A 19,462-nucleotide genomic window follows, 5' to 3' on the forward strand; every position below is an offset into this window, starting at 1 on the left:
GAACGGAGTGAACTGATAGGTAAAATGGGAAGGAGTTTTTTTTGGCTGATGCTGTATAAGCTTGGTTTCTTGCTTCATATGCCTCTACTAATGCTAATGTGTGCTTATAAGATTTGGAGGAATTCCATGATAAGAGAATTTCCTAAGAATTGGATGAGGATGGTCTTAGTCTCCTCCAAAGGGATATTTGTAAACATATTGTCCATATCAAAGTAGACTAGCACATCACAAGAATTGAACTGAATATTTTGTAAGTGGCTTGAGATATACTGTGAATTTTTCAGTGTTCTTTGGTTTGGTGGAACAGCTGGAGTAATGATTTTAACTAACCAGCTAGATAGGTTTTGGCCAGGGCAGTTCTTCCAATTGGAAACTTCCCTAACCTCAATTTTAACAACAGAAAGGGTCAATAATAGGAGAATAATTTAAAGAAATACTGTATTTTTGGCTGGGGCAATATGAAACAATATAAACTGAAACAAAGGGATGCAGATTAGCATTAGTAGAGGCATACGATGCAAGAAAGCAAGCTTATGCAGCATCAACCAAAAAAAAAAAACAACGCTCCTATTTCACCTATCCATTCATTCCAAATGCCTGTCTAGCTGAGCCTTAAATTTATTTAAGCTATTAGCTTCCACAACAAAAGATGGAAGCTCGTTCCACCAATCAACTACTCACTGCCTAAAGGCAAATTTTCGCACATCTATTCTACAACTATCTTTCCTTAATTTGAAACTGTGCCCCCTCAGGTTTTTAGTCTGAGCAAGAGGAAGAATCCCATCACCATTCAGCTTGCTCAACACATTCAAGACCTTATATCTTTGCTCTCAGTTATTACAAAATCACTTAGCTTCCTGTTAACGTTTGATAAACTTCTAGCACTCCCCTCATTGAATGACTCCTCATGTGTGAATGTAGATGCAAAATACTCATTCAGTTTGTCAGCTACCTGAGTATGATCATCAATAGTCAATCCAACTGTGTTAAGTAGTCCAATCTGATTCATCTCTTTCTTTCTAGGGTTTATATAATTAAAGAACTCTTTGCTGTTTTTCTTTGCATCCTTTGCCAAATGTTTCTCGTAATTTGCCAAATGTTTCTCGTTGACTCTCAGCAATCTCAGTATGATCATCAATAGTCAATCCACCTGTGTTAAGTAGTACAATCTGATTCATCCCTTTCCTTCTAGGGTTTATATAATTAAAGAACTCTTTGCTGTTTTTCTTTCCATCCTTTGCCAAATGTTTCTCGTAATCTGCCTTCACCTGCCCAACCTCCTTTGTGACTTCATTACAGACTAGTTTATACCTGCCATAAGCTTCTGTGTCAGATGATACTTTATATACATCCCATACATTCTTATTCTCTGCTACAAGCCTCATTAATTCATTTGACATCCATTTAGGCCTAAATGGATGTCAGATGAATTTGGAATGAAAAGCCTAGTAGCCTCCAAAATTAAGTCCCTGAAGGCTTCCCATTTAGAATTCAATGTTGGTAACATCATCAGTTGATCCCATATAGAATTTAAAAACTGTCTGCGACCACCATAGTCACCTTTATGAAAGCAAAAGCCCTTCCCTTTAGCCTTGATGGTAGTTACGTCTTTAAGTAATTCCCACATCAATACATTGTGATCACTGTCACCCAGTGGTTCCTTTATCTGCAAATTCTTAATGCATGAATAATCACTGCTGATAATCAAATCAAGAGTATTACTCCCTCTAGTTGCCTCCCGAACATGCTGATGTAGAAAACAGTCATCCAATAAATCCACAAAAGTCTTGCTAGTGTGCGAGTGACCAACACACAAGTTCCAGTCAATATCTGGAAAGTTAAAATCCCCCATTATAAGACATTCTGATTTACTGTCTCAGTCTATTTCTCTGCACAATTGCTCATTATAGTCATCAGATTCATTAGGCCTATAACACACTCCTACTCTCTTTTTTTCCTTTGTCATTGCTTATTTCACGCCAGACAGACTCACTGCATTGTCCACCAACATCAGTTGGGTGGACTTCCTTAGATTTTATGTGTGTCTTGACTAACAGCATAACCCCTCCTCCCTTCCTGTCCTGTCTATCCTTTCTGTACACATTGTACTCTCCAAATTCCAATTCTGCACTGCTTATATCTGTGTGACACCATGTCTGTGATATCCCAACAATATCTGCCTTTGATGTCTTGACTAGTACTTTAAGCTCATCAAATCTATTAACTATACTCCTAACATTGGTGTACATGCACCTGTTCCTACTCTTAGTTACTCTAACACAGCCCATGTATTCACCTGTTCTACTATGACTCTCAGCAATCCCAGAACTCTCCATTACCTTGCTTTCCAGGATGTTGCTATTTCTAATAGAAGCAGTGCAAGAATCACTTTTGCCTCTGCCTGTGGCCACTGTTAACCTTTTAGTCTGTGAATCCCCCCCCCCAAGCTAGCAGTTTCCCAACCCACAAACACTGCTTCAATATCATCAGTAAATATTCTTGCATCCTTTCTATTTAAGTGTATCCCATCCCTGCAGTCTCTCCTGTCAACAAGTACAGACCAGGCTGAAAAAATTCTACTCCTTGAGCCTTGCACAATCTCTCCAGGGTCGAACTGATCGACAAGTCTCTCATCATATACTCCCTCCTATCATGTCTGGGCCGAATTGCAGACATTCACAATCAACCCCAAGTCATGCCTTTTTTTTCAACATTTGACCTGTACTTATTGAGTAAATCTGCAGATCTCTTACTCTTAATGTCATTGGTTCCAACGTGTACAACCACACACCATTTGTACCCTTAAAAGATGATATCTGCTCTACAATGTCATCAACATTTGCCCCTGGAAGACATACCCTGGTCCTGTTCCACCTGTCTTTCTTACATAGTATATTCCCCATCTCCCTGACAATAGAGTCACCAACAATAACTCGTTCCTTTCGGACCAACACATTGGAGATTGCCTCTGTTTTGCCTGATGCAGAGAAGTGAGCTCAGCCATTGAGCTGGGCAGCTGAGAGCTTGATGGGCCCCTCATATTAATTTCTTTGAGGGCATTAACCCTACACCTCAAGCTCTCATAGACACCCATCAGAACACTGAGTTGGCACCTAATTTCTTGACGCTCTAGACACCTAGCAGACACAAAGGCATCCTCCTTGGCTAGATCATGTCCTGTTTTAGAAAGGTCAGTAAAAATTTCACATTTCAAACATATTTTGAGACTGTGATGCATTGGAGATTCACCCCGTTTGTTTCTCCCCCAAGTCACTGCACTCTCGCTAGTCTGTGATCTTTGCTTCGCAGCTCTAGTCTGGATCATGATTTCCATTTAAATACAATTTAATTAACAATGAATTTTATTAAGATTAATATTATTTTTGATTAATTGATATTACTATAGTAAGCTAACAGATTCCTAATACAGTTCTTCGTATTAAGCTATCTAGTTTTACTTTATACCTTACGCTATCAGTTCAAGATAATGCTCGTATATACGTTAAGCTATTTCTTATTGACTACAATATGGCAGCTAGTTCAACAATATTGGTGCCAACACCGGGAGTCATAACTTCCAAAAATTGCTAGTTAAATTCAAAATAAGAAGCTAACGAATGCTACTAAACCTATTTAATATTTGTGTAAAACACAATGTTAATTAACGAAGATAAATAAGAACAAGATCCACTTACTCAGAAACAGCCCTGAACCAATTAAAAAAGAAACCTGGAAGTAATACTACTATAAACAAGCAATGTCCAATTAATAGAGATTGGGAATTGCCTGTTTGAGAGCCTTGTCAATCAATTCGTCCCTGGAGAGATTGTGCAAGGGTCACAGGTAGAATCCCTGCTTCTACAGGGATGGGATTCTCTTAAATAGAAAGGGTGCAGGAATATTTGCTGATGCTATCGAGGCAGTGATAGGTGGGTCGGAAAATCCCCCAGGTTGGGGGGATACACAGACAAAAAGGTTAACAGTGGCCGCAGGCAGACACCAAAGCGATTCTTGCACTGCTTCTATTAGAATGAGTGCAGCCTGGAGAGCAAGGCAATAGAGATTTCCAGGACTGCTGGGAGTCATAGTGGAACAAGTAAATACATGGGTGGTGTTAGGGTAACTAAGAGTAGAAACTGGTGCAGGTATACTTGCATGTACACCAGCGCTAGAAGTATAGTTAATAAATTTGATGAACTTGAAGTGCTAGTCAAGGCATCAAAGACAGATATTGTTGGGATATCAGAGATGTGGTGTTACACAGGTGTAAGCAGTGCAGAATTGGAATTTGGGGAGTAGAGTACAATGTGTACAGAAAGGATAGACAGGACAGGAAGGGAGGAGGGGTTGTGCTGTTAGTTAAAAACACAAAATCTGAGGAAGCGTATCCAGTTGACACGGATGGACAGTGTAATATTGAGTCTGTTTGGTGTGACATAAACACTGGGAAAGGCAAAATGAGAATAGGAGTATGTTATAGGCCTTCTGACTCTGATGAGTACAATGAACAGTTGTGCAGAGAAATAGAATGGGCCAGTAAATCAGATTATCTTATCTTCTCTTGGGGGAGTTTAACTTTCCAGATATTGACTGGAACTTGTGGATTGGTCACTTCTACTCTAGCAAAACTTTTGAAGGATTTATTGGAGGATTGTTTTCTACAGTAACGTGTTCGAGAGGCAACCAGAGGGAGTAATACTCTTGATCTGATTATTGACAGTGAATATTCATGCATTAAGAACTTGCAGATAAAGGAACCACTAGGTGACAGTGATCACAGTGTACTGATGTGGGATTTACTTAAAGATGTAACTATCATCAAGGGTAAGGGGAAGGATTTCTGTTTTCCTAAAGGTGACTACAGTGGTGTCAGACAGTTTTTAAATTCTATACAGTGGGATCAACTGATGATGTTACCAATGGTGAATTCTAAATGGAAAGCCTTCAGGGACTTAATCTTGGAGGATAACAGGTTTTTCATTCTAACTAAGAAATACTGTTCAAGGCACCTGCGACGTGTGATCTGATCGAGGTGTATAAGGCCTTGTATGGTTTGAGCAGGCTGAATGCTGATGGGATACTTCCTCTTACTCAGATTAAGAACCTGAGGGGGCATATATTAAAATTGAGGAAAGACAGTTGTAGAATAGATGTGTGGAAGTTTGCCTTTAACCAGCATGTAGTTGATTGCTGGAACAGACTTCCATCTGTTGTGGAAGTTGATAGCTTAAATAAGTTTAAAGCTGAACTATACAAACATTTGGAGTGACCAGATGGGTGAATTGGGAAGGTTTTTTTTTTTTTCTTTTGACAGATGCTGTATTAGCTTTCTTTCTTGCATCATATGCATCAGCTAATGCTAATAACCCAAGGAGATCCCAAAGAATAATGCTTAATACTTAGCAGTTAATCCTATTAATTTTAGCCAATCAAATGAAGTGACACTGGAGTCCAGGCTGCCTAGTCAAACTTACACTGCTGCAACCATAGTTGCCAGTATGGTCTTTTGGTGTTTTTATGACAGTGTAACAGCAGGATTACAAATAGTTTGTCTTGGTATTAACTCTATTAAATATTTTTTGAATTTTGTTAGAATTAGACTAAATTAAAGATTAAAATTAAGGTAACTGGCAACTTTGTTTAGATTAACGAATAAAATTAAAATTAATAATTTAAGTAAAATTAAAATAATGATAATTAATTGGTACACCCACCACTTTATTTGTAATTTTTGAAGTGGAGGAGAAAACATCTGTGAAACCTATGATAATATATTAATAAATATAATTATAGTTTATTATTATAGAATATTAAATCTATTTGTTATATGATGATAAATAGATTCTGAACTTTTCTGCAGGTGAAGTGTTTCCATTTCAAGTTTTGATCAAGATCACCTGTGCAAATGCTGTTCAAACGTATTAAAAATGATTTTTACTAAAAAGAAATACACACACACACACGCACGCACGCACGCACGCACGCACGCACACACACACACACACACACACACACACACACACACACACACACAGCTATATGAATTAAAATAATAAAGATAGTTATAATATTCAGATATAACCAGGAGCAATAGGGGATCAGCTGAAATGGCCCGTGAAGGGCTCGAAATCATAGTCTGGGCCAGTTCAGCAAGGCTGTTTTCCCCAGAGCCCATGTTTGTTGGCTTTTATTGAGCCTAAATATTTCAGATTACTAGTTCTAACTTATTTATACATTGTAAGCCCTTGTTGTTTGTCACTCTGTTGTTCACCATTTCTTTAATTTGTCACCACTTGTTTATCATATGCACACTAGGGTACATGATAACTTATATCAGATCACGTTGCTATTAAATCAGTTGGGCTTTGTGTATTTATTGAGAATTTGTCAAAATTTCATATTAATTTCATTGCAACCTTAATGTTACTTCATCATTATTGTTATTTTCAAGAATAATTTAAATGCAAAAAATATTTTTAGATGTTTTAATACTCTCTTTACTATTATGAATGAAATGAATACAAGTAGTACAAGTAAAGAAATTTCACCAGAGAAAGTCCTAACATGCAAAGTGCTTTTGTATGATAAAACAAGCTATGAAATTTGCTCCTGAAAACAACTGTAATGTGAAATATAGCAATGCTGTGCCATGGAAAATTGAAGATGCTATTTCCTGTTACAAAGAAAAAAAAATTAAACACTCAAAAATCAATTCTTTAAGAAAAATGAGACCACATTATGTGTGATATAAGTAAACTTTATTTATATCTTATATTACATGAATTTTATACTAAGGAGAAAAAATAGTTGGTGACCGAGAAATTATGTGGGAGAAGGCAAAAAAGTATACTGAATACTGAGGAGAGGGTTGAGCTGCCAGTTGTTTCTCTTCTTATTAATTTTTATAGCTTCATAAAATTAAAGAACATCTGTGCTTTTTAGCCACACAAATAAATTTTTTATTTTCCCTTTAAAACATATCTTTGTTCTGTTTTTTTTTTTATTTTTTTTGTTGCTCATTGCAGTTCTAGGAACATAACCATGACAAACAGTGAGGACTTGCTGTGTGTGTGTGTGTGTATATATATATATATATATATATAGAGGATTCTTTTTTTTGATGACCTAAATTATTTCAAAATTATTTTTATATATTAATTGTATGTATGTATATATATATATATATATATATTTTTTTTTTTTTTTTCTTTTATTGTTATTTTTTTGCTGCTGACCTTTCAACTTCAGAACCAGGTAAGTCAAATTATTATCAACAAAATTATCAACAAAATTGCTGTTTGATATAGAATATCTTATTTCCTCTAATATTTAATTTTTCAACTAAGGTGCATTTAGGGCTAGAGCCTCAAGCTGCGAGCGAACAAATTTAGACTATGTATATAAAGTGCTTAGCATCATAATACACAGCCATTTCTGAATAAACAGAAAATTTTTAAGGTGGCATCGTTTTAGGTTATATCTCATATTGTGAATGCCTTCACAACGAGTTGCCATGATATTGCACTACTTCGAATAAGTAACGCTTCACCTAAGGAGAAGACTAGTGTTACTTATTCTCAGATAGGTACCACCACCCAGACAGCACTGTTTCAGGGCTATTTGATGTATGTATGTGAATATCTACTCGAATATCCACTTGTCCCTATTAGACTTAGAAAAGCAAAAAAGGTAGAGGGAAAGTTATAGTAGGAGTGGAAGAGGAAAAGAAACAGTGTAGAAGAATGAAAGGGACAGTAACTCCTTCAACTCACACCACTCAAAAACTCATAAACTCCTCGAATAGGCAACGCTTCCCCAGTGGAGAAGGCTGTTGTTACCTATTCTCGGAAACTCCGGACATCATCAAGCTCCCCCTAGCAGCACTGTTTCAGGGCTATTTGGCCCTTCGTCAGTGAGTGGGTAGGTACTCAAGTGATGCAATGATGGCAAAAACAGTTATGAAGTATAACTCCACAATATGAGAGATGCCTGATGGTGTATGATGTATTTAGACTAAGGTGCATTTAGGGCTAGAGCCTCAAGCTGCGAGCGAACAAATTTAGACTATGTATATAAAGTGCTTAGCATCATAATACACAGCCATTTCTGAATAAACAGAAAATTTTTAAGGTGGCATCGTTTTAGGTTATATCTCATATTGTGAATGCCTTCACAACGAGTTGCCATGATATTGCACTACTTCGAATAAGTAACGCTTCACCTAAGGAGAAGACTAGTGTTACTTATTCTCAGATAGGTACCACCACCCAGACAGCACTGTTTCAGGGCTATTTGGCCCTTCGTCAGTGAGTGACGAAGGGCCAAATAGCCTCACTGACGAAGGGCCAATTAGCCCTGAAACAGTGCTGTCTGGGTGGTGGTACCTATCTGAGAATAAGTAACACTAGTCTTCTCCTTAGGTGAAGCGTTACTTATTCGAAGTAGTGCAATATCATGGCAACTCGTTGTGAAGGCATTCACAATATGAGATATAACCTAAAACGATGCCACCTTAAAAATTTTCTGTTTATTCAGAAATGGCTGTGTATTATGATGCTAAGCACTTTATATACATAGTCTAAATTTGTTCGCTCGCAGCTTGAGGCTCTAGCCCTAAATGCACCTTAGTCTAAATATATCATACACCATCAGGCATCTCTCATATTGTGGAGTTATACTTCATAACTGTTTTTGCCATCATTGCATCACTTGAGTACCTACCCACTCACTGACGAAGGGCCAAATAGCCCTGAAACAGTGCTGTCTGGGTGGTACCTATCTGAGAATAAGTAACACTAGTCTTCTCCTTAGGTGAAGCGTTACTTATTCGAAGTAGTGCAATATCATGGCAACTCGTTGTGAAGGCATTCACAATATGAGATATAACCTAAAACGATGCCACCTTAAAAATTTTCTGTTTATTCAGAAATGGCTGTGTATTATGATGCTAAGCACTTTATATACATAGTCTTAATTTTTCAACTTGTGACTTAATTTTTCAACTTTGTGGTTAGCCACTTAAAATAAAATAAAAAATAAAAAAAAGAAGAAAGAAGTGTATGGGCAACCCCCATATAACACAGTACTTCTACAGCACGGTTTTGATCTAACATGATTGATGAATTGTGGTAATCCTTGCACAACATGCTACTTGTATAACATGGTTTCGCTCTAACACAGTTAGATAATTTCGGTAAACCTTGCATAATGGGGTATTTTTGAGCTTTTGTGTAGGGAAAACCCTGCTATTATGTGGATATAATTTTTTAACATTTCCACTTTTTTTTTGGATCCCTGCTGTTGACTCACTAGTCAAAAAAAATTATTCAGAAAACCCTGTATTTATTTTGTTGGGAAATCTCCATGTTACATTCTATGCTATTGAATTTGTACTTGTTGAACTTGCGGAAAAATCTAGATTTCAAATTTTTATTACTATTGGATAGCACACCAGGCCATCCAAAAGATTTAAGTCATCCAAATGTTTAAGTTATGTTTCTGGAGGCCTCATTTCAAGAAGGATGTAGAGATGCTGGAACGAGTACAGAGAAGGGCAACAAGATTAGTGAATGGAACAAAGGGGTGCTCTTACGAAGAAAGGCTTAAGTTTTGCAAATTATAGTGTCTGGAGACTAGGCACCGGCGAGGTGATCTGATTGAGTGTATAAAGCCTTGAATGGTTTGAGCATGCTCAATGCTGATGGGATTCTTCCTCTTGCTCAGAATAATCACCTGAGAGGGCATAAATTCAAATTGAGGAAAGATAGATGTAGGATAGATGTGAGGAAATTTGCCTTTAGCCAGCGGGTGGTTGGTTGGTGGAACAGACTTCCATCCCTTGTTGTGGAAGTTGATAGCCTAAATAAGTGTAAGGCTCAGCTGGACAGGTATTTCGAACGAACAGAGGGATGAAGTGGAAGTGGTTATTTTTATTTATTTATTTTATTTATTTATTTTTATTTATTTATTATTTTTTTTTTTTTTGGCTGATGCCGCATAAGCTTTCTTTTTTGCATCAAATGCCTCTACTAATGCTAATGCTCCTACTGCCACAGTTGTACTGGGTTAATACAACTTCTTTCATTCAGCCATTAGATCAAGGCATTATATCCTTCTTTTTTGGATCTTTAAAACTCATTACATCATAAAATCATTACAATGGATTTTGGAAAAAATTGATTCCGAATCTATTGAAGTAATTTGAAATAATTCAGAAACATAGCTTTATCGCTGAAAAGAGTAAAACCGTCAACGTTTTGTCCAGCAAACTGCATGTGGAAAAATGTATGGCCAGAGTCAGTTCATTCAGGAAATATGGTCAAAATGGCAGAAAATTGAATTGGTGCAATAGTAGAACTTGCCACATTGGTAGGAAGGGAAGGTTTTGATGATATGACTACTGAAGCCCTCATGGGTAGCACAGTTCATAGAACCACCCTCCTTCCCACACCATGTGGAAAAGACCTAAGTTCAAATTCTATTGATGACAGGAGGAATTTTTATGGGTCTTTTTCACAATGTGGCTGAGTCAGTCAGTCTCAGGTGAGGGTAGAATGGTTTTTTGTCCGGCAAAACAGAAAACTGACCTCAGGACACACGCAATTTATAGACAATATGCACAGAGTAACATGGCCTTAGTTGCCTATGCTTTTTTAGGTCACATTGACCTAAAAAAATAAAAAAAGATTTGATTACTGAAGATGTTCAAGGATTACTGGTAGAAAAACAGGCTGGCAAAGTGGATGTGGTGGAAATGGCATTGGAAGTAAAACCAAATCAATTCAGAGGATGATAGCACAGATGAAAATTCTAAACTTCCAAATTTTACGCTAAAAGCATACAGGAAGGCATAAAGTTAGCCGAGCAATTAGAATCTTATTTTTGAATGCAGATTCTTGAATGAAGGGAGTCCAAAATTCAGAAGGGAGCTTCAAAAGTGTTTAGTTCCATACAATGAAATTCACAAAGGTTTATCAAACAAAAGCAATCAAACAAAAGCAATCAAACCCAGATTACTTATTGTTTAAAGATAGCAGAAGATACACGAAATCTAGAATGGTGTATTTTTGTTAACAAAATAGCATATTTTTGTTAGCTTTTAGAACATAGCCCCCCTTTTTGTACTTTTTCCTTAGTTCCATATAACATGGTTTTACACAACACGACATTTTATGGAACCTAACTACTGTGTTATACTAGGGTTACCTGTATAATTTTTGTTATAATTTTAAACATCTCTTTTATTAATTATTTTTGTTTAAATATTTAAGAAATTTTCTGTCTGAAATATTCTATTTGCAGAAGAAAGTTTTTTTTTTTATTAAAAACTATCCCATGGCTTCCATGTGATTGGTCAATAGCTTGATGGTCACAATATGTGATGTCTGTCTCTCACTGCTGCTTATTAATCATAACTGACATCTCGCCATTGAACTGAACATTACATGCACATTGTTACAGTATAAAGCTAATGTCATATGGGAGTTACAATTTATTAAATTATTAATCACACACTAATAATAGAAAGTAACTCATGAAATATTTTGTAATATATATGTTATAATAATGACGACTGATGTATAAACTTCAGTTTTTCATATAATTCAGCTATGTAGTAATGATGCATTTGCAATAAACAAAGTCATTATTAATCATGGTAGGGTTACCTAATTTTATTAAATAAAATTTATGAGCAGATACTACTTAACAATCAGTTAATTAGTGCTTAGTTTTAGCACAAATTAATTAAGCATTCAGATTTTCTAAATGCTTAGTTATTAATTAGCATTTAGAAAATCTCATGTTATTAAATCAGGTTGTGTTACTTGAAAATTTCATTTTAGATGAGTTAATGAAAAAAAAAAGGTTGGTCATGTAAAGTTTGATTTGCAGTATCTATCATGAGTGTGTGTTTGACAACAGTTGTCACTCATGATCACTAGCAATCAGTGAGAGACAAACATTATACAGTCAAATGCATGACCTACTGACAATATGGAAGTAAGGGAAAGTTTTTTCTTACTTGCTTCACATACTCTCTTCAGAGTTTCCTTAAGATGATCCTTAGAATTACAAATTAGCACAGTATCATCTGTATAATGAAGGTTGTTTATCTTCAGTCCTCCAATTTTGATGCCAGTCTTTAAATCTTCCAAAGCTACATGCATGATATATTTGGCATAAAGATTAAAAAGGTGAGGTGAGGTGACAAAATACAGCCCTGCCCGACACCGTTACCTATTGTGAAAAAGTCCATATTTCCCATGTTCGTTCTCACAGTTCCTTCCTCTTCCTGTTCCTGGTACAGTAGCTGAATCAGCTGAATTATGTGGATTGGGAAACCCATAATAGTCATCGTGTCCCATAGTTTCTCATGTTGAACACAATCAATGTTTTGTGTTTTATAAATTATGCTTTTGTTTTATAAATTATAATTTATAAAACACAAAATGACTGGAACATTGAATTCTTTGCATTTTTCAATAATCAGACTAAAGATCTGATCTCTGGCTCCTCTACCCCTTCTGAAACCTGCTTGCTCTTCTGGCATTTCTTCTTCAAGTTTTCTTCAGATTCTGTTTAATATGATTTTAAGAAGAATCTTGCTAGCATGAGAAATTAGGCTAATAGTCCTGTAATTTGAGCAAATTTTCATATCTTATTTTGGTAAGGGGATGAAAATTGATTTCTTTCAATCTGATGACCACCATCTCGTTTCCCAAATTTTTACAATCATTTTATGAAAAAACTCGGCGGCCTTCACACCTGTAGCTTTAATCAATTCTGGGAGTTCATCAATTCCAGGTGACTTGCCACACGTTAGTTCTCTGATGGCTTTATCAACTTCTTCCTTCAGTGGCACTGGTTCATGATCACACTCTTTAAAAGGGGGTGGCAGATCATTAGTGCCAGCAGGTGCTCGGAAGAGCTGCGCACAGTATTCTTTCCACCTTTCTTTGATTGTGTTCTCCTCTGTTAAAATTTCCCTTTTAAAGTCCTTAATTACATTAAGTTGTGGTCTGACCTTTTGTCTTAAGGACTTAATTGCATCATACATCTTTTTAGTGTTGTTTTGTTTGTTGTGGTATTTGATTTCTTTACACTTATGATTGATAAAATCCTGTTTGTCCTGGCTTAAACAGCACTTGATGACTTTGGTTAGTTCCTGATACTTTTCATTTCCTTGTACACCCTGGGCTTTTGCAGTTCTTCTCTTTTCAATAAGTTTAAAAGTGTCTTCTGTAATCCAAGGCTTCCTGATCTTTGACTGTTCTCTAATGTGTCTATTTGCTGAATCCTTAATAATGCTTTTTGTATTTTCCCACATTTCCTCAGGCAGCATATCGTCATTTAGATCTAATAGTGAGGCGCCTCCGTAGCCAGGTGGGAAGAAGCAGCAGTGCATAACGCACGCTTCTTGATTAGACCGAGGTTCGATCCCATCACCACCAAATACGGGGATGCGGAAAGATCAGGGAATGATCATCGCATATTCCCGGAGCAATATGGCCTTAGTTGCTAATGCTCCTAAAAACCAAATAACAAACTAACAAACAAGTTCTAATAGTGCTTGAAAACGATTGCCTGTTTCAAGCATATAATCATTTGGAATATTTTCTACATTAAATCGTCTAGGAGAAACCTTATTCATGATCTTTTTCATGAATAAGATTTCTATACTTATGTAAACTCTAGAAGGAAGGGGATGAATCAGATTGATGATACTGCTCAGGTAGCTAACAAACTAAATGAATATTTGGCATCGACATTCACACATGAGGAGTTATTCAGTGAGGGGAATGCCAGAGGTGTATTCAACTCTAGCAGCAATCTAGAGAATCTTGTAATAACTGAGAGTAAAGTGGAGGAGAAATTGTTGAAGATAAACATAAGAAAGGCACCTGGGGTGGATGGGATCTATCCAGTTACATTAAAGGAGGCAGCAAAGGAAGTAAGCAAACCCTTAGCGATAATTATGAGAGCTTCCTTGGACTCAGGGGAAGTACCCACAGACTGGAGATGTGCAAATGTCACCCCAATTCACAAAGAAGGATCAAAGGCTGACACAAGTAATTATAGACCTGTGAGTTTAACTTCTGTTCCAGGAAAATTAATGGAGGCACTAGTTAAAGAAGCACTGCAGGATCATTTAGACAAGACTTCAGCTATAGCTCGGACACAGCATGGTTTTGTTAAGGGGAAGTCTTGCCTGACCAATTTGATTGGATACTATGATGCAGTCACAAAGGAACTGGATGCGGGGAATAACTTTGATGTTATATACTTGGATCTTAGAAAGGCTTTTGATACTGTTGCACATGGAAGACTGCTGCACAAATTGGAGCAGTGTGGCATTGGAGGCAAATTGCTGCTGTGGATAAAGGGGTGGCTGAGGGGGAGAAGACAGAGAGTGGTAATCAATGGACACTGCTCGTCGTGGACTAATATTATTAGTGGAGTCCCTCAGGGCTCAGTGTTGGGTCCATTATTGTTTTCTGTATTTATAAATGATATTGATGATGGTATATCAAGCTTAATGTCGAAGTTTGCAGATGATACAAAGGTAGGCAGGGTTGTCAAGAACACTACTGACACTATGCTGCTGCAGCAGGATCTGGAAAGGTTGAGCAGATGGGCTGAGAGGTGGCAAATGAAGTTTAACATTGACAAATGTAAAGTACTACACATGGGAAACAGCAACCCCAGAGCAACGTATCGTCTCTGTGGTACTACACTGACAGTGGTAGAGAATGAAAGGGACCTGGGGGTGGTTGTGCAGACAGATATGAGCAGTGCAGATGGGCTGCAAGAGTAGCTCATGGTGTATTGTCAATGATATATAGGAATTTTTCTAGCAGGGATAAGGCGGTGATTATTCCCTTGTATAAGGCGATGGTCAGGCCACACCTAGAGTACTGTATACAGGTCTGGAGGCCTCATTTCAAGAAGGATGTAGAGCTGCTGGAATGAGTACAGAGAAGGGCAACAAGATTAGTGAATGGAACAAAGGGGTGCTCTTATGAAGAAAGGCTTAAGTTTTGCAAATTACAGTGTCTGGAGACTAGGCACAAGCGAGGTGATCTGATAGAGGTGTATAAAGCCTTGAATGGTTTGAGCATGCTCAATGCTGATGGGATTCTTCCTCTTGCTCAGAATAATCACCTGAGAGGGCATAAATTCAAGTTGAGGAAAGACAGATGTAGGATAGACGTGCCGAAATTTGCCTTTAGCCAGCGGGTGGTTGGTTGGTGGAACAGATTTCCATCCCTTGTCGTGGAAGTTGATAGCCTAAATAAGTTTAAGGCTCAGCTGGACAGGTATTTTGAATTTGCTGATGCTGCATAAGCTTGCTTTCTTGCATCAAATGCCTCTACTAATGCTAATGCTAATGCCAATATCAAAGTTATTCTTTGCATCCATTTCCTTTGTGACTACATCATAGTATCCAGTCAAATTAGTCAGACAAGACTTTCCCTTAACAAACCCATGCTGTGTCTGAGCTATTACTGAAGTCTTGTCTAGATGATCCTACAATGCTTCTTTGACCACTGCGTCCATTAATTTCCCTGGAACAGAAGTTAAACTAACAGTTCTGTAATTACCTGTGTTTACCTTTGATCCTCCTTTGTGGATTGGGGTCACATATGCACATCTCCAGTCCATGGGTACCTCCCCTGAGTCCAGGGGAGCTCTCATAATTATGGCTAAGGGTTTGCTTACTCCCTTTGCCTCCTCCTTTAATATAACTGGATAGATCCCAACACAAGAAAGCCACCCCAGGTACCTTTCTTGTGTTTATCTTCAACAATTTCTCTTCCACTTTACTCTCAGTTATTACAAGATTATCTAGCTTACTGCCAGATTTGTATACACCTCTAGCATTCCCCTCCCTGAATTACCATGTTCTTTTACTTGGTCACTTCCAGAAAAAACAACCAAAATCCCATTTCCAGTTTTGAAATGACCCTGTCCTATTCACATAACTTCTGTTGCTTTTAAAATGTCAATTTTATACCTATCCATTTCATTGATGACCATATCCATCTTGCCTTCTTTTAAACTTTTTACATTCCATGTGGCCACATTTACCCTCTTCTTTGTTAAATTTAATTTTGCAGGGCACACAGTGGCATCCGGGATCTGGTTAACAGCAGTTTTTGGAGTTATTTTTGTTGTGGGCTCTGTGGCATCAGATAATGTGGTGGTATGCCATCAGCCTACCACATGGCCTATTTTGAAAGGGGCTGGCTTTAGTCATAGGAAGGGTCATCGTGCTTATCAGAAGATGCTCGGGAAGAGAAAGTTGACTGCAATAGAACACTGCTTATCAAATTACAGGGGGCTAAATGATTTTGTGATAACCAAGAGGAAAGCAAAAGAGAAATTGTTGAGGCTAAATGTAAATAAGTCTTCCGAGGTGGATGGCTTCTGTCCAGTTATATTAAGAGAGGCAACAAACTTTTAGCCGTAATTATGAAGCATCTTTGGATTCAGGGGCATCCCTGTGAACAGAAGATATGCAAATGGATCCCAATTCACAAAGGGTTATCAAAGGTATTGCAGACCTCTAAGCTTGACTCCTAAGCTTGACTATTTTCATCAGACTGAGCAAAATAATAGAGTTATTGGTTAAAGAACTAATCTAGACAGGAATGCAGTTAAATGGAAGTCACAGCATGGGTTTCTTAAGGAGCAGTCTTGTCTGACCAATTTGACTTGATGTTATGATGCAAAGGAACTGGATGAAGAAAATAATTTTGTCATTATATACCAAGATTTCAGAAAAGCATTTGATACTGTTCCACATAAAAGACTGTTACAAATTGGAGAAATGTGGCATTAGGAACAAGTTATTGCTATGAAAAAAGGGATGGTTGAGTAGGGAAGACAGAGAGATGTGCCAAGAGCCCATGGTTGTTTTTGATATTCATTAATGATATTGAAGAAGGCATATGAGGCTGAATGTCTAAGTTTGCAGATGATACAAAGGTTAGCAGGGTGGTTAATGACAGCAATCAGAGTATGCTACTGCAACAAAATATAAAAAGATTAGGCAGATTAGCTGAGAAATGGCAAGTGAAATTTAAAATTGATAAATGCAATAAACTGCATATTGGTAGCAGTAATCCAAGAATAACATCCAAACTGTGATACAACACTGAGGGTAGTGGCAAATGAAAAAGACCCGGGGTTAATTGTATTGTATGATGTGTAGTTAGACATGAAGCTTTTTGAGCAGTGCACATATGCTGCTAGGTTATCTCATTAGGTTTTGCCAATGATATACAGAAATTTTGCCAACAGTGATAAGGAGGTGATTATCCTGTCATATTAGGCAATGGTTAGTCCACATCTTGAGTATCATTTACAAGTCTGGTAACTTAATTTTTGGAAGGTTGTTTTTTTTTTTTTTTTGGAATAGATGTAGAGAAGTGTAATAGGATTAGTGAGGGGACCAAAAGGGTCACTTCTAGGGAACTCCTACCAAGAGAGAGAGAGAGAGAGAGACTAAAGTTCTATAAATTGCAGCATCTGGAAACCAAGCACAAGCAAGGAGATTGAAGTATTTAAGTCTTTGAATGGATTTGGTAAGTTAAATGCTGATGGCCTTCTTCCTCTTGCTCAGATAACATAATGAAGGAACAAATTTAAGTTGAGGATGGTGCAGGATAGATGCAGAATCTTGTTTTTAGTCAGTGGATATTTGATTATTGGAACAAACTTCCATCTTAGTTCTATGGAAGTAGATAGTATGAATAACTCTAAGTAAGAACCAGACAAATGAATAGAAGGAATGGGAATTTGATATGAGAAAGTTTTTTTTTTTTTTTTTTTTTTTTTGCTGATGCTGTATAAGCTTGCTTTCTTGCATCATTTGCTACTACTACTACTACTAAAACTTCAATAAACTTCTTAACTATTTATTTAGCCAAAATTCATTATTCATGGCATATATTTGCTAATATAAACTACTCACCAGCTGATGAGAAGCCAGTAAACTTTGAAACAGCCAGCGTGGCAGTGTCTCAGTTTTTTATAGTGGATTTACCTATTCAGGTGATGTACAATTTAAAACGATACTATTGCCTTTGACAGAACCATGGATAAGGGTATTTGTCTTCAAGTTGAACATAATCCCAAGATTTCACATTTAGTATTCAGTGAGAGAGAGCAGGAAGCCTTTCCATGACTGAAATAAAATGCAGGTAAAGAGTATGAATTTTTTTATTTGATTTCAATTACTACATTGAAATAGCTTTGCAGTCCTATACTAATGTCTTGGTTTGCCTGTAAGCATGACATGACAGTAAATTTGCAATTACCAATGCTTATGTGTTGCTCAGCTTTAAATATGTTCATTTAAAAGTAGCCAAAAAACAAATTATATGTACAGACAGTTGAATTAACTTTCCTGAAAATCTAAGCAAATGACTTGTCTTGTAATATCATATAGTGTTGTGTCATTTTATTTTCCCTGAGTCACAAGAACCCTTATGTCTTGGACATAAAACCAAAGTACTTTAGTATAGCATGAGAGTAAGCAAGACTGTACAGAATCATGAGGTTATTTATCTGAACTGAAGCATTAGCCTTAATTCAGAATAATTTTTTTTTTCTGAATTTGGGGGGTAGGGGGGATTATTATTAACACCTGATGTTTCAGGGCTAATGTTTCATCAGCACTTCAGCAGTCAATTCCAACTGATAGGCCCTTCCCTAGATTCCTCTAGCCTCAGAAAGTGGAAGCAAGGTAGTTTTTGTAATGGCAGGTGGTAATTATAATCCTCCTCCTCCTCCTCTCTCCAAATCAATTCCTGTAAATAGCCTTAGTTCAGAATAAATATCCTTACATGATTCTCAATGTAGTCTTATGTTTTCTTTTTACCATTTTACTCCTCTATAAAAGGAATAATGAGTGCCTTTTATACAGTATATTTCAGAGTACTTTAAATAATTAATGAAGAAACAAAATGTATAAGTTATTTTTGTGTGATTTGAACTGAAATAATTCATCATTAGGTTCATCTACGTGTAAAACATTTCGTTTTAGAGTAGCATATGACTTGTTAATTTTTGTCTATAATAGTGCCGTCACATGTACCTCAAGTAAAAATAATCTCTAGTGCAGCCAGTTCTGTGTTCTTGGATCTTCCTCATTCTGTGGACAGAGGGATTGTGAGAGGTATGTATTGAGAGCTTACAGTTCGTTAGCCAACAGAATTCCTTTAACACTATAGTTTGATTCATAAAAATGAAGATTTTTTTTTATATCATACTTAAAAATATATGAATAGTTCTTTTATTTACTATTTTGTAATGCAAAATAATACTAAATAGCGACCTCATAATTAGCGGCTATAAATATATGCATATTAGCAGAGCTATATATTCTGTAATCTATATATTATAAATATATAGATTATAGTCATACTGCTTAATAATATTAAAATTTTGGGTTAAA

General features: G+C 36.7%; 1 protein-coding gene across 1 annotated transcript in view; it reads left to right on the forward strand.

Annotated features, from left to right (window-relative positions):
* Positions 1 to 19,462, forward strand: part of LOC150080136 (cell adhesion molecule Dscam1-like) — a 1,047,872-nt gene that overhangs the window by 815,339 nt on the left and 213,071 nt on the right. Inside the window, 2 exon segments of the mRNA XM_090381929.1 lie at positions 7,249 to 7,254; positions 19,088 to 19,183. Of these exon segments, the coding sequence (XP_090238055.1) occupies positions 7,249 to 7,254; positions 19,088 to 19,183 (102 nt within the window).

The sequence above is a fragment of the Mastigoproctus giganteus genome, chromosome 9 (genome assembly GCF_048544385.1).
Source record: "Mastigoproctus giganteus isolate SK-2022 chromosome 9, ASM4854438v1, whole genome shotgun sequence".
Taxonomy (NCBI): Eukaryota; Metazoa; Arthropoda; class Arachnida; order Uropygi; family Thelyphonidae; genus Mastigoproctus; species Mastigoproctus giganteus.